The following is a 17,500-nucleotide window of genomic DNA, read 5'->3' as shown; positions in this document are numbered from 1 at the left end:
TCGGATTGTCCTCCTTCAGGTATCATGAAATACACGCAGAAGATTAATATTGTCTGTTATAAGTGTGGCAAGAGAGGCCATATCAGTAAGGAATGTTGGTCGAACCAACCGAAAGCAGTCACCCATGTGGTTAGGGATTATTCAACTTCACAGAATGCGAAGATGGAGAAGCAAACGGGAAAGGACAATGAGGGAAATAAGCCAGCTAACATTTACACGATAAACAGGACAACACCAAGTAGCGTGGATGCCTTTAAACTGTATATTTATGAAGGTATGTTAGCCGCAATAGATGGGAGTGAGCAAACCCCAGTCAAGATATTGCACGACACAGGTTGTAGCCAGAGTTTAGTGACCCTAGGTGTAAACCCGTTGGTGGAACAGTCTTTCATAGGAGGCTCGGTCATTTAGAAGGGAATAGGTGGTGAGGAGAATACCCCTATTTGCCATTTGAAACTGTCATGTGGGTTGGTGACAGGTCATTTTGATTTTGCAGTAAAGGATTCTTAGGCTGTCAAAAGAGGAGAAGTCCTGCTGGGTAATGATGTTGGTGGAGTGCCCTTTGTGCCTTGTCACATTGTAACGGAGAAACCATTGAAGTATAGTCTTGCGACTGAACTCGAGAAGGACTACCCGTATGTGTTTCCTAGTTGTGTGACGACTAGGACCATGACAAAGAAAGTGGCTGCAAAAGAAGACAGAGAAACCATTGAAGTATAGTCTTGCAACTGAACTTGAGAAGGACTACCCGTATGTGTTTCCTAGTTGTGTGACGACTAGGACTATGACAAAGAAAGTGGCTGCAAAAGAAGACAGAGACAATTAATGAGTGATGAACTTGGAGGATTTATTCACAGAAGAAGAGGATTCCCATGAGGATAAGCAAGAGGAGAGCTCCCGAATGAGCCCGAGAGAAGAGGAAGGACAGACAAGTGGACAGGAAGACAAAGAAGCAATGGATTTGGAAGAAATAGAAAACTCAGTGTTAGAAGGAGGACAAGTGAGTAGGAAAAAGCTAATAGGATTGCAACAGAAGGATGCGAGCAACAGAGTTATTATACTGTTTGATGGATGAGACGGACATGCAGAAGTCTCCAACCTCGTATTATCATAAAGATGGGTTACTAATGAGGAAGCATAGATCCGTTGATATCCCTGGGAATGCTGAATGGTGGATATACCGTCAGATAATGATTCCTGTACTGTTGAGAAGACAGGTGATTGCATAGCGCACGAGACAGGACACATTGGAATAAGAAAGACGATGGAAAAGATTATGAAACACATTTTCTGGCCTGGCATGTATAAGGACGTGAGCCAGTTTTGCCGTGCATGTTACATTTGTCAGGTGGCTGGAAAGCATAATGAGTACATCAAGAAATCTCCCTTACTCCTGATTGAAATGGTAGGAGAACCCTTCAGCAAAGTAATGATCGACATTGTGGGACTGTTACCATGGACAAAGAAAGGTCATGAATATATGTTAACATATATTTGTGATACCCAGAAGCAATACAAGTCAGGAAAATCAGTGCCAAAGTAATTGCCGAGAAGTTACTAGACTTTTTGCCAAGTTTGGTATTCTGGAATTCGTTCAGAGTGACCGTGGAACAAATTTCACGTTAAAGTTGTGTCAGGACGTGATGAAACTGATGGATGTGAAACAACAACTATCTACCGCTTATCCCCAGAGACCTAAGGTGCATTGGAGAGGTTTCATCAAACCCTGAAGAGTATAATAATAAAGTACTGCAACAGCGAATGAATGAGACAGTGAACACCCATTGATGTTATTTGATGTATGCAATGCTTATCAAGAAAGCATGGGATTTAGCCCGAATGAAATTGTGTTTGGACGAGAAGCATGAGGACTGATTAAGATGTTAGCAGAAAAATGGAAGGGCCGAGAGGAAACGGACTTATAATATGTCAAGAATTTTAGGAAAGGGATTGGCGAGATAAGAAAATTTTCCTTCAAAACCTTAAAATGAGTCAAGGAAAAATTAAGAAAAGGTTTGATAGGAAAAGTAAGACAGACAGTTTGTGGTAGGACAACAGGTGTTGGTTTTCTTGCCAATAAGGAGATTCCCACTCACCAAAAAGTTTTAATGACCATTCCGGATTTTGGAGAAGATCAGTGACCTGACCTACGACATCGAAACCCCAGGAAGAAGGAAAAGACAAAGGAAAGTATACTTTAACCCGCTGAAACCATACTTAAATGAAAAAGAGACCGAAGCTTCTCATGTGTGTATAGCACAAACCATACTAACCAGGGAAGAAGATTACAGATATGAGGTTGGGGTGGTGAGCAAAGTAAATAATTCGTCCATTATTCGGAACTTGGAAGAGAAATGAACTCATTTGAACAAGGAGCAGCAAGAGGAATTAAGCTGATTGATGAGAAGTTTCCCCGAAATTGTCTCGGATGTCCCGAAACTAACCAACTTGATGAAGCATGAGATACACCTTAAAACCACGGAAAGGCAGTTCAAACCATGTGTTTTTCGACTGTTGCCATATCACCAAGAAGTCATGAAAAAAGAAGTGGACTATTTGTTACAAAACGGATCAGCCGAACAAAGTTCTAGCTCTTATAGTTCTCCATGCTTGCTCGTGAAAAACCAGACGGATCTTTTAGGATGAGTACGGACTATCGAAAGTTGAATTCGATCAGTATGGCTGATAATTATCCATTGCCACTCATTGATCAACTATTTGACAACATCGGACAAGAGAGGTTCGTCTGCAAGATCGACTTGTTAAAAGGCTATTACCAAATTCCTATGGAAGATAATGCAAAATTGTTATCAGCTTTTATAACCCTGTTTGGGTTATATCAATATACCGTCATGCCATTTGGTCTAAGAAACGCCCCTGCTACCTTTCAACGAGTGATGATAACCTTCTAGGATCGATTAAAGGAGTAGGTGTATATTTCGACGATATTGCGATATATTCATCGATCTGGGAAGAACATCTCCAAATTCTGAAGGTATTTCAAAAGCTGCGAGGAGCAATTAACCTGCAGAAGAGCGAATTTAAAGAAGCAACAATTCAATACTTAGGATTTGAAGTTGGAAGAGGACAAATTACCCTGGTAGCTGCTACCATTGTAGTAATAAGGAAAGCCTCACCCCCACCACGAAGAAGCAACTACAACGATTTTTAGGGATGGCAGGATTCTACCGACATTTTTGGCCAAACTTCTCGGGTGTAGTCGCTCCCTTAACGTATTTGACTAGCCCCAAGAAAAAATTTGTGTGGACCAGCGAGTGCCAGGAATCCCTCAACAGGACAAAAGCCAAATTAACTTCAAAACTGATACTGCGAGCACCTGATTTCAACAGGAAATTCCTTATCCAAGTGGATGCATCGGACAATGGAATTAGAACTGTCTTATTATGAGAAGACAAGGAAGGAATTCTTCACCCCATCTGTTTTATGTCGTCGAAGCTGAAGAAACATCAACAAGCCTACTCGACAGTTGAAAAGGAACGGCTAGCGCTAGTCACAGCGATAAGCAAATTCAAACACCACAGAATGAAGAGATTAAAGTTGACTCGGATCACAATCCTTTAACTTTTGTTAATAAGATGAAGAATAATAATCAAAGTTTTAAAGGTGGTCATTATGTTCGCAGCCGTATTGTATTAATGTAAAGCATATATCAGATAATGATAACGTGGTTGCAGATTATTTATCTCGGGCTGAATCGGTGGATTCAGGCCCAGAAACAATAATCTTTTTGTGGGGAGCTATCTTACAAAGCTGGTCTAGTACAGAGTAAATATATTATTCATATGGTTAATTTTTGTTATCTAAGAGATGTATAGCCAGCTCGTAAGGTGGGTCTCTCTCATGTAGGTTTAAGTAATGTATATAAATTACACAAGACTTTCGTCGTTCATTTAATTGTATTTTTCCTTCAAGTCAGTATATGTAAATTTATATTATTTTTGAGAATTAACTTTTATTTCATGCATTTTGTTATAAAGTCTTATATAATCTCGATTATGTATGCTCTATGACCCATACAAGGTATGAACACGAGGGCTTACGTCATGTATGCCAGGTATTATGTCAAGTTTATATTTCTACGTGGTTAGAATATGCATGAAACTTCTCGAAATAGATTTACTTTTTTTTTTTTTTATTGCTTCGAGGGGTAGGTGGGTGGAGTTAGCTGAGAGAGGGTTGCTTTGCAATCAAAGTTAGTTCCCCTGTTTGATTTACTTAGTTGGCAACCTTATGCCGCTAGGCCTTAACAACCCCCCCCCCCCCCTCACTACTCCATTGGAATGATCTATCTAGAATTATCTGGAAGTTTTCAGTCAATATAAATATGCCCCTAGGAATGCATAAGAAGCAGAAGAGATCCAGTATGTCCCTTTGAAAGAGCCAGGTTCGCCCTCTCTCCTCAAGTGCGTCAAGTGTGTGCCTGTCAAACGTGATTAACGAATTCTATCCAACATATCGTGTGTAGTATGTTCAAACGTTGATGAATCCATTAGAATAATATTCTAAGTGTATTGTGTTAAAGTAAGTACTTGTTTAATATACATTTTTGTAACTGGCCCTGTGAGATTTAGGTTAAAAGAGTGAAGTATATCTATTTTGGCTTAACTGTTCAGTTACCTTGTGTGATCCAAAAGACGTAAGTGTATCAGTTACTTTTATGTGAACTTCATTAAGGGTATAATCATTAGTGTTAACTATTTTAATTATTTACCAAAATTAAATATTTTTATAAATTAATATCCAAGGTCTAAGGTTTGTTCAGGTTTAACATTTCAAGTAATTTCATTTTGGTGTTGATTCTTTTTGCACTTTGCTTTTTCATTATAATATATACATTTGTGTAAAGTGTGTATTATTTCGATCACCCATATTTCTTAACGGTGCTTGCCCATAATCCCTGACCAAGAATCAAAGTAAGAGGTTGTTTTTGAATAGATCAAGTGAAATAAGCACCCAGTTTGGTTTTGAGTGTACGTAAGAGACCTTTGGATATTCAATGATTTCATATATTGCCGCCTGGGAGTTGCATAATTTTGTCAGAGCTCGGGTATTAATTTCCAAGTATAACAGATTTTTGTGGTATAATCAGGTGAGTTGGAAGCTCGGGAGTATTTGTAATTTGCCACACCTAATATATATATATATATATATATATATATATATATATATATATATATATATATATATATATATATATATATATATATATATATATATATATATATATATATGCGTGTATCTGTGTATGCGATCCTTTCACTTAGAATGCTAATTGCACTTTCTTTAAGGCATGTTGAAGAAGTCTGGTATAGTCTGCACGTGAATGCATGTGTGATTGTATTTATGTACATGTGCGTAGAATGTTCAGGAAATTAGTTTTTGTCAGGTACAGATAAACGTATTTTACAAATGTTTATTTGCCCATCCACTGCTTGTCATCAGTGTAAGACGTCAGTGGTAGGCATACTTCCTTACACTCCAATTTCAATTCCTAATATGATTGAACATGGTAAAAGTTTGCGTTATGAATACCCATTTCTGTATAGTTAATATTTCTTATGTGGATTCTGTATAGGTGATTTATCTTGAATTATACTTCTAGGTATTCATCTATATCACAGTGCACCATCGCATACATTTGGAAATCAATGCTTCTTACTCTCTGGAAGTCATAAACGATCTAGGTTTAATTAAATAATTTATCATTACTTTTTTGCTAAAACTTGTGCAAAAATATATCCAATTTGAGCACAAAGGTACATTTTCCCCTAAGTAATTTTAGAACAGGTGAGATAAAAATCCCATTTGTATAAACACGTTTGATATTCTATTAAATATTTTATTCAAAATGACCTGGCTTAATTATTTAATAAAAAGGTATACTTTAGTCCGGGTAAGAAGGAAGCAATAAGGAATATTCACTTTCAGTTCGGAGAAAAATCAAAGAATGGAAATGTCTAATCCGGACAAAGAAGTAGAACAGAGAGAGAAGTGCCCATTATAGTCCGGAATGGGATATATCTCCTCCGAGGATATCGGGTCTCTAACATGATAATGGCCATTCATGCCAAAATTCTTCTGTACTCTTTTCTTTTTTGAGGAACGTGCACATCTAACTTCCATATTTTTCAAAATATATGCACACTTATGGATATTTCTCTCTCTCTAAAAAAAAAATCCGTAACAATATAAGTTATTTAAGATTTTTTAAGTGCACTAATTGTACTGTAGGTTAGATAATGTGTTCTTATGCTCCTTTGTTAATCATTGCTAAAAGTAAATGAGTAATGTTCTTATGTCAATTTAAATGAAAAAAGTAAGGAGCTAATTCAAAGAGCATTTGGTTTCATTCAACTGCAAAGCATTAAGTGGGAACCTCGATCACAATCCTGCATTGCAAACGAAATGAGATACTAACCACAATCACCAGTCTTTTTTTTTTCTATATAGAATGCTCATGATGTGATATATTTGTGGTTTTACTGTACAGTCATTCTCTACTTGTGGAGGCAGTCCATTGCAAGCAGGGTAGTCGAGCAACTTGGCATCTACGGCAAGGATAGGATCTGCATTGAGGCTCCTTAACCAGGAAATGGACTTTGAGAAAGGGACTCACAATCAAAAATGGCTTTCCTCCAATCCCAATACAGGTATTGAACACAATTCTGGCAGGTGAATGCCATCTGGTTTAATTTTTTGGTTTTTATCACCCTCTATCTATTAAAGTGTATGTAACGTGCCTGCGTTACACAAACACGTTGTCCGCAATCTTTCCACCAAACTTTGCATCTAAATGGTCTTGTGGACCAAATCTGATCACGCATGTTGGTTCTTTATGTCACACGAATGGCCACTTTAGTGACGCCAGTTTTGCCAACTACATTGGCTACTTGGTGCAACTTTTAGCACAACGATGACAGTAGATTCCAGAAAGTGGCCTCTTGGGACACTATTCATTTAACTTTTTTAGTTTTTGTGAAAAGCTGGAAGCATCGCTGCGCAGTGCATCACGGGCAAGTTTCTTTGCATGTCAGATATTTGCTTTGTCTGCATTTTTTGTTTATTTGCTTGCTAGTCCAATGGCATTTCTATTTTGCTTTGTAGTCGTTACATCTCATATGCCCATAAATGCTCCTTTGCTTTTACTGTATTAAGTGTTTGGCTTGAGAGGATGCTTGTTTTTACTACTTTATCTCTGGGGTCCCTAATCTGGAAGTAAGTGTGGTTTTTGCTGCACTCTTTGTCTCCGGATATATATATATATATATATATATATATATATATATATATATATATATATATATATATATATATATATATATATATATATATATATATATATATATATATATATATATATATATATATATATATATATATATATATATATATATATATATGCATGCATGCATAAAACTTACGAAGACACACACAGGTACACACATATATATATATATATATATATATATATATATATATATATATATATATATATATATATATATATATATATATATATATATATATGCATGCATGCATAAAACTTACGAAAACAAACACAGGTACATATATATATATATATATATATATATATATATATATATATATATATATATATATATATATATATATAGTATATATATGTATATATATATATATATATATATATATATATATATATATATATATATATATATATATATATATATATATATATATATATGTATGTGTGTGTGTGTGTGTGTGTGTGTGTGTGTGTGTGTGTGTATGCGTAAAACTCACAGGGAAACGCAATGCTCAGATGCAAAAGAACCATGAGGAATATGAAAATAGAAAATACTTCTTCATATGGCTGATTTATTGAACAAGGTCTCTATACGTTTTATATGGTACAGTAAACGTATGAACACACACACAGATATTTACAAAACAAAACTCCACTCCCAAACGGGCTACCTGGAGTATTGTTTTGTAAATAGCTCTATTTGTGTTCGAACATTTACTGTACCATATGAAATGTAAAGAGACCTTGTTCAATACATCAGCCCTTTGAAGAAGTATCACGAATCTAGTCAGGACTTGATCTTCTACTTTCTATTTTGATTTTCCACGTGGTTCTTTTGCATATATATATATATATATATATATATATATATATATATATATATATATATATATATATATATATATATATATGTGTGTGTGTGTGTGTGTGTGTATTCATACACATAAGTATATATTTATATAAATGCACTTGTATCATTCGTCTTCTTACATTGTCAAGCCTTTTAAATTGTGCTGTAATCACAATGGACGTCGCAGTTTTCAGTTTTAAATGAAAATGTACATTTTGTCTGCTAAGCTGACAAATGGATTCTTGATGGATGTTATTTTCCCAAGTGGCAGAGGACACTAAAACGCTACTGGAGTTGGAGTGTCCTTCTAACCCTGGTTGTATTTGTTCTTAATTGTTTTCGTTACTATTATTATTATCATTATTATTATTATTATTATTATTATTATTATTATTATTATTATTATTATTATTATTATTATTATTATTTTTATGATCAATATAATTTTGAGTCGACATTCTTCATGGATTTCTTTTAAAGATGAATATAAGGTGAGGCTATTTAAAGTAATCTGACATACTTTTGCTGCCAAATTGTAGTCTACTTGAAGCACAAATCGTCGTCTTCGGAATGAAATCTTCAAGTGAGTTTGTTTTACTCTGCGGGAGAAAGATTTGGGATTTTCACTAGCTCGCTTGGAGACTCAGAAATAAAAAGTTTAAAGTTCATGGTGAGATTGGTTCCGTCAGGGTGATATGTGACTCACGGTTAAGTATTTTCAGGTTATATACACACATACATACGTATGTAGCCTACATACCTTGACGCATTCTTGAACTTGCAAGGATCGAAAGCAGTGTGTGGAAGGTCGTATGGTGTTTCAGGGACCTCTTAATGCCGTCATCACTTCACTCTTTCTAATTCTTTTTATTCATTGGATCTCTCTCTCTCTCTCTCTCTCTCTCTCTCTCTCTCTCTCTCTCTCTCTCTCTGGGATTCACAATAGGTCAGTCAAGCAAGACCCCGCTGTTTTTTTGAAGTACAAGATTCCATTGTTATATCTAAATGATAATATTTTTTTTTTTTTTTTAGTAAGGTAGTTTTTTAACTATGTTTAGACTAAACAATGAATGCATTTCTAAGTACATTCCTCATTAAATGAACTACCAGACTCTTAGATTTCTTATTAGATGTTTGATTAGTCAGCGGGACGGAGGAAATAATAAATTAAAAGAAAACTGTGAAAAAATTAGTAATAAATCAAGGTTTACAATTAACGTATGCCTGATTGCTCCCATGCGGAATCTTGTGTAAAATGGCAATACCTCACCACAGACATACCAGAGACACGATGAAGTTTCTAAAACGATAAAATTGAAGCCGACACCCTGATATTTAATACAGTAATGGGGCTAAGATTGAGGCCGGGGCGTGAAGAATGCTTCCCAAGGCTTTACTCAACTTAAAGGAATTCCATTGGTGACAAGTAGGTGTTTTATTATTATTATTATTATTATTATTATTATTATTATTATTATTATTATTATTATTATTATTATTACACATATATATGTAACCACAGAACACAAGTGAACCTTTACAATATAACAGAAAATTACAGAAAATATGCATAAAAAATGTTAAGTAAAGTAGAAAAAAAGGTATTAAAATAATAGTATATGATATTTCAACATCAACTTCTATTGAAGAGTAGGGAATTCTTGCAGTAGTTGACCTTGGAATTATTATGAGCATCATTAGATGCATTGAAGTTATTATCAATATTATTGCAATAAACATTGAAAATATTATCTGGATGATGGAAATAGAAATTACATTTGGAATTATTATTATGATAATAATTCTAGATAATATTACGGGCAGTTGACCAGTAAAAATTATTCGAGTATATGAGAATATTATTATTATTATTATTATTATTATTATTATTATTATTATTATTATCATCAAATCACATAACGGTCTTTTTGGCCTGGTCCATATGGGTATGTGTATATTCGCAAAATCGTGAAAATTGTGGTAATAATGATCTTGATAATAACACTGGTTTACAAAAAAAAAAAAAAAAAAAAAAAAAAAAAAAAAAAAAAAAAAAAAAAAAAAAAAAAATTGGGGTGAGGCATGAATGGGGATAGGTGTTTTTTGCTGATTTGGGTGTGCTGAATTCAAATTTATAAATAGTTTTGCTCTATCACCTCTAGTTCTCTGGCTTTTAAATAGTCTCATTTCAGTATAAACAGAGGATATATGTGCACATTTCAAGAGTTGCAGCAGCTTATAATAGATAGAACAGGATAGATAAAGAACACTGATTGAATCAGTATACTTGGATGACACAATTACACAATTCATAGTACCACAGACAGTTGAAAGTGTGTTTTCTTAGAAGATCTGGTGTATTTTGCCTCCAGGATGTCACGCAAGAGCATCCAGCAGAAGTCTCCCATCATGCCGTGGTTCCATTTGCCTTGATAGTTGCTCTCAATCTTCGCAATGTCTTGGTGGAATCTTTCTCCATGCTCATGAATCACTGCTCCAAGGTTTGGCGGGAAGAAGTTGAGGTGGGAATGGAGAAAATGAATCTTGAGTGACATTCGGCACCCCATATCCTCGTAAGACTTTAGCAATGTTTCAATACAGGCTTGGTAATCTGGTATGCGTGTGTTACCAAGGAAGCCACTACAGACTGACTTGAATGCTTCCCATGCTCTCAGTTCCTTTAAGTTAAGATGCTCCTCAAAATCAGTATCCTTTAGCATTTCTCGGATCTGAGGTCCGACAAAGATGCCCTCTTTGAGCTTAGCAGCACTAACACCTGGGAACACAGTAGACAAGTGTTGGAAGGCAGCACCATTTTTGTCCAACGCCTTCACGAAATTCTTCATCAAACCAAGCTTGATATGAAGAGGAGGAAGAAGCCCCTTCTTCATGTCCACCAGAGAATTCCCATTGACGCTGTGTTCGCCAGGAACAAAAGTGCTTCTAGACCCCCAGTCTTTCTGCTTGTAATGCTGGGATACAGCTCGACTATCCCAGAGACAGTGAAAACAACAGTACTTTGTGAAGACCGCTTGCATACCCATAAGAAGATCAATGACCTTGAGGTCCCCACACAGACTCCATTGGTACTCGCTGTACTTAATAGCTTCTAAAAGAAGCTCCATATTGTCATAGGACTCCTTTAGATGGACAGCGTGTGCAATGGGAATGCTGGGATGTTTATTCCCATTGTGCAGAATCACAGCCTTGAAACTTCGCTTGGAAGAGTCTATGAAAAGACGCCAGTCTGAAGGATTATGTGGCAAACTAAGGGACGTGAACAAGGCAGGTATGTTTGTGCAGTAGCACAACTTGTTTTCCATGTCAAAAAAGGAAGCAAGATCTTTGTTCCGATTCCTGAAACTAGTGATCCTTACATCTTCCTGGACTAGGTTCCATTGTTTAAGCCGAGAAGCCAAGAGCTCTGACTGCTGTTTTGACAGATACAAATCACGAGCAAGATCATTCAGGTCTTCTTGCATGATCCAGTGTGGCTCATTGCCACTTGTTCCTGAATATGTAGACTCAATATCTTCCAAAGATATTGACTCTGCAGAATCCTCCCTTAAAGGCGTTTCTTCATCTGATGAGGAAAGAAGATCCTTATTGACTGGAGATGTGGGTACAGGAAGATCATCTGAATGGGGAACGAGTTTCATAGCAGATGGAAAGTTGGGATATTTTATCTTTTTCCTAGAAGATGCATTGAAACCAGTTATATTAGTTAAACAAAAATAACAATCATCTGCGTGGCTTCGTGGCTCTCTCCAAACCATCGGGACTGCAAAGTTGAAAGCCGCTTTCTTGCCATTAAACCATGCAGTTAGTCCATTGTAGCAGGGTTTACAACAGATGTGTGGAGCCCAAGACTTGTCCTGATCACCAATTTTACAGTCAAAATAGTGAAAGTAGGCAGTTCTGAGGAGGGAAGTGATGGTTCGACGCTGTGCAACTGTTGTGAAGTCCCCACACACGTAGCAGAAAGAATTGACCTTGTTGAGGCCTCCTCGGTGTTTTGACATGCTTGAAGCCATTGGAGAATCTGAAAATATAACAAAGTAAAACTAAATCATATGCAAGGCAATAAAATGTGCATTGGAAAATTTAATCCTAATATTTAGCTACCCAAAAGATGTGTAACACGATAGTTGAGGGACACCAACCTCCTGCGCCACCTGCGAGACAAACTCTTCCAATGACTGCCAGAGCACTACTGAGTGTGGATTGAGACCTGCTGCCCTAACTGCCAAAATCCGTCTTGATGTATAATCATATATATATATATATATATATATATATATATATATATATATATATAGATATATATATATATATAGATATAGATATATATAATATAATATAATGCAATCACTTACATTTAGTGCATAATAACAAAAAAATAAGCCATAAGTCTCACAATATTAGAATTAACCCTGAATACATATACGCCTTTATGTACCGTATATGCACAAAATACACACTATGCATATCTAAAAAAAAAACTAGAGGTGATGAGTAAAAACGGATTTCAAATTTGAATTCAGCACCTCCAAATTAGGTAAAAACAGGTATTTTTGTGCTTGCCTCAATTTGTTTGTAAACCAGTGTAATAGTCATGCTGCAGTTCAACTCCAAATATGTTCCTCTGTGTGATAGTCTACGGGTGACAGGCTTTACTTTGCGCTGAACTATTACAAAATCCTAAATAAGAACATTCAATTGCAGAATTGCTTCAATATTTCTCTCATTTTAACTGAGATGATACGTTGCTGATTACTGAGTGACACACCTCATTGGCGATATTTTTATTATTACACTGATAGCATAATCTGCATTTATCAGTAATCTTATATTGTTTCTATTCTTATCTGATTTATCAACAATCAATTCGAATGAATTTTCTCTTCCTAAAAATCGAGTTTCTTTATCGCGTTCGGAGGATTAAGAATAAAAGTTGGAAAAAAGACCTTGTAAAATTTCAACCCCCCTCTCTCTCTCTCTCTCTCTCTCTCTCTCTCTCTCTCTCTCTCTCTCTCTCTCTCTCTCTCTCTCTCTCTCTCTCTCTCTCTACTATAACGTCATGCAAATCCACTCCAGCGCTTGCCATTTGTATAATCTCTTTATATACTTTGGAAAATCCTGTCCATTTTTAAAGACATATTGTGAAGGTCTCACAGGTTCTGTTTGTTGGTACCTCACATTCTCATATCTTTGTCCTTAATTTGACCTTTATCGCTCACACCTGATTCATAATGTCTGTTGTTCATCCCCTCCCCATAAGAGATTATGGAGAATTAAGTGGTAATGGCATTTTGAATTTATTAATAATCACCAGTCCACGAACTGACCACACCCAGCAATGATTGAAGGATCAGAGGTGTAACAGATGTATTTCTTTTAATCATCACGGTCACCCATCCGATTAGTAATCCAATTTAACATTGCCTAACCTTTCCCAATGAGGAATGTAGGTATATGAAAAGACGCATTTCACATGTGCTACTACTACTATTACTACTACCACTACTACTACTACTACTTTTATTATTATTATTATTATTATTATTATTATTATTATTATTATTATTATTATTATTATTATTATTATGTACTTTCAAGCATTATTTCACATGTTGCCATATCATGTTACTTGGACTACAGGGATTAATTTAATAATATACAGCATTATTATTATTATTATTATTATTATTATTATTATTATTATTATTATTATTATTATTATTATTATTATTATTATTACAAACCAAAATACAACCCTAGTTGGAAAAGCAAGTTGCTAGGGCTCCAACAAAGAAAAATAGCCCAGTGAGGAAACGAAATAAGGAAATAAACGATATAAGAAGTAATGAAAATTAAAATAAAATATTTAAAAAAAAACATTAACAACATTAAAACAGATAATTAACATAGAGACTATAAAAAGACTTACGTCAGCCTGTTCAGCATAAAAACATTTGTTGCAAGTTTGAGCTTTTGGAGTTCTACTGATTCAACTACCCAATTACGAAGATCATTCCACAGCTTGGTCACAGCTGGAATAAAATATCTAGAATACTGTGTAGCATTGAGCCTTATGATGGAAAAGGCCTGACTATTAAAGTTAATAATGCTTGACAGTACATGATAATTGATATATAATGATAATAATACTGGATTATTGTTACATGTAAAATGCGTCATTCATGTACCTACGTTAGTGAACAGGTTTCAAAATTGTCTGTATGTATTTACTTAGATACACTTTTATTTATAGGTATCAGTTTATATACACAAACACATACGCACACACACTATATAAGTATATATATATATATATATATATATATATATATATATATATATATATATATATATATATATATATATATATATATATATATATATATACATATATATATATATATATATATATATATATATATATATATATATATATATATATATATATATATATATATATATATATATATATATATATATATATATATATATATATATATATATATATATATATATATATATATATATATATATATATATATATAGAGAGAGAGAGAGAGAGAGGAGAGAGAGAGAGAGAGAGAGAGAGAGAGAGAGGAGTATGTATATGTACATCTACACGTGCATGAAGCTTTTTTGAATATACTGTACTTTTAAAATTTACGGGGATTAAAATTAGAAATCTGAAATATTATAGAAAAGCCATATATTTTCTTATTTGCAATCTTTTCATTTTTCATCAAAGCTACAAACCCATGCTATCTATAGGAGCTACGGTAATTAGCAAACTGGTATCTAAGGCCATTACCCTTCGGTTTTCAAGCGTATGTACTGTAGAGCTACGACAATTTCTTAACCTTCGCTCAAAAGGATGACATATTTGTTTTCACTTTCCTCTACGATTTCAACATTTAGAGATTGTCTGCGGTCAATCAATGGAACTTTTCTACGGTTTTGGTAGATAGTGCTTCTTGAGGCAGTCAACATCGGGGTTCCCGTAATCTCCAGCTAGTGGATCTCTCTCTCTCTCTCTCTCTCTCTCTCTCTCTCTCTCTCTCTCTCTCTCTCTCTCTCTCTCTGCTTCTGCACACAAGTCTATGATCGTTCCCTGTGACGTCGTAAGCGCCCCTGCGGGATTTGAACGCAATCCTTTTTGATTTTACACAGTCCCTTGAAGCACAAGAAAAGATCGGGGTTCATAAAGGCGTTGTGCTTGCTATCTTTCGTGTTAAGATTCTTTGGCACCTTCAAGCAGGTGAGGTCCCGCAGTGGCGTGAGAGACTGTTCGAGTGGATAAAGGCTGAGGTTTACTTTTCTGATGGTTTATCTTGATGTTCGTCTCCTGGTCGAGTCGTTTGGTCATTACGAAACTTACACTATTTCATGATTTTTTTTTTTATCATATATCCCTTGATTCTATTATTTGTATTAATCTTAAATTAATCAATATATTCTCTATTGCAATTGTTTATCTAATTACTCGTATCCTCTCTATATTGCATAACCACAATTTTTCAAGAAGTAAAGAAACTAATGAATCATCTCGCGAGGAAAGAAAATTGCTAATATGGACCGAAACAAACAAAATTTAAGAGATGAAAATGAAGCTCAAGAAAATGCATGGTATGAAGCAGGTATGAAGGATATGATATAAAGGAAACAGCTTAACTAACGCTGTGCTGCTTTGGGTGGGACGGAGAGAGGAGAGTGACACGTTCAACTTCTAAAATTTCGATTCGCATATTTACTTAGAACAAAGCTTTCTTGATATACATGATTCACTGCTGCTTCTAGATTAGTCTATGATAATGGCAATAATAAGCGTAATAATAAGTATAAGACATTTTATCTTGCGCTAGCAGTTTTCTTTCCACAGTTTAACATGTTCTTTTAGTAGAATTCTCTCTCTCTCTCTCTCTCTCTCTCTCTCTCTCTCTCTCTCTCTCTCTCTCTCTCTCTCTCTCTCTCTCTCTCTCAGTTGAAGATGCAATTTCATTTCTTAAAATCATTAACAATTGTACACTCAAATGTAACCATGTGCATTTCTTTTTACAAAGAAATTTTTCGAAATAGTTGCGACACATACTTGGACCCGAGAGACTAAGGTAAGGACAGCATGTTATGTGATCTCTGGTTGGTCTGCAGACTCGGTCGGTGCGTTGAGGCTGCGACATACCTCATTTTACAGGGATTTGCAACTTCTTCAGTAGAAATTTGGAAAGAAATGGATGGTTGAAGCTGGAGGCTCTCGTCGCTTTCTTCTGCTAGTGTGCTTGTTATACGTTAACACATTCGGGCTCACAATAGCATGCACACACACACATGCATGCAAATAAACACGTGTATATATATATATATATATATATATATATATATATATATATATATATATATATATATATATATATATATATATATATATATATATATATATATATGTATATATATATATATATATATATATATATGTATATATATATATATATATATATATATATATATATATATATATATATATATATATATATATATATATATATACATATATATATATATATATATATATATATATATATATATATATATATATATATATGCGTGTGTGTGTTTGTGAGTGTGTGTATGTGTGTGTGTTTAAGGTGTCTTAGTGATGTCTAGAAATCGAAGAAAACATGTCTCCAGACACACTGAGCTACAGTAACGTTTCATGTTACGACGAAAGCCTTATTTATGTTTTTCGATTTGATATTTGTTGCTGGCACGTGTTTCGAACCATTTCTTTCTTTTTTTACGAGGTTCTTCAAGAGGACTACATTGGTTGAACGGTGGAACGACACTTCCATATCCTGTAGAGGCCATCTAAGCCTGTAAAAAAGTTAAAATACAAATAGATATTTGGAAACTCCGAAATCAATTACCAAGTAGGCCTGTGGATAAATAAAAAGTTTAAGGTTGTTTGAAATGGAAAATTCAAGAATGATTTTTAATCAAACGAATTGTTTATCATAAAGATTCCCAAAATTTAATTACCTTGTGAAAAGGTATCACGTAATTAGAAATTAATCATGAAATTTTCCATTCAGAGAATCTTTGAGCTTTCTTTTATCAATATTATTACAATTGAAATTTTTAGCACCCTAGACTTTATATAGAAGTGCAATTTCAGAGTTCAACTAATGTAGTCGTAAAATAAAGTGGCTCAAAACACGTGTCAGCGACAAATATTTCTTTAAAAAATATACGTAATACAGAGCGCAGTTTTCCTTTCATCAGGAAAGCTAACTGGAGCTTGCTTATTCGCTTAGATGTTGTCTTTGCTTTTT

At 34.5% G+C, this 17,500-nt stretch overlaps 2 protein-coding genes across 5 annotated transcripts in view; one reads left to right on the top strand and one right to left on the bottom strand.

The window, feature by feature from the left end:
• The window catches only part of LOC137645763 (serine/threonine-protein kinase NIM1-like), a 132,699-nt gene that overhangs the window by 17,996 nt on the left and 97,203 nt on the right, over positions 1-17,500 (top strand). Inside the window, exon 2 of one of the 4 annotated variants that reach the window (XM_068378672.1) lies at positions 6,535-6,671. The exons of 2 other annotated variants lie outside the window; for them this stretch is intronic. In XM_068378672.1, coding sequence (XP_068234773.1) covers positions 6,614-6,671 — 58 coding nt within the window. In that variant the 5' untranslated portion in view covers positions 6,535-6,613. Of the gene's footprint in view, positions 1-6,511; positions 6,672-17,500 lie in introns of all 4 variants that reach the window. One more of the 4 variants, XM_068378671.1, reaches the window with a different exon arrangement.
• LOC137644738 (uncharacterized) lies at positions 7,129-12,356 on the bottom strand. Its single transcript, XM_068377637.1, has 4 exons — positions 12,320-12,356; positions 10,537-12,198; positions 8,677-8,798; positions 7,129-7,230 (listed from the first exon to the last, which is right to left on the bottom strand). Exons 2-4 carry the CDS (start codon positions 12,188-12,190, stop codon positions 7,129-7,131), a joined length of 1,878 nt encoding a protein of 625 aa, XP_068233738.1. The 5' UTR covers positions 12,191-12,198; positions 12,320-12,356.

The sequence above is a fragment of the Palaemon carinicauda genome, chromosome 8, assembly GCF_036898095.1.
Source record: "Palaemon carinicauda isolate YSFRI2023 chromosome 8, ASM3689809v2, whole genome shotgun sequence".
In the NCBI taxonomy this organism is placed as follows: Eukaryota; Metazoa; Arthropoda; class Malacostraca; order Decapoda; family Palaemonidae; genus Palaemon; species Palaemon carinicauda.
The sequence above is the reverse complement of the archived record's forward strand: the minus strand, read 5'-3'. Positions and strand labels throughout refer to the sequence as shown.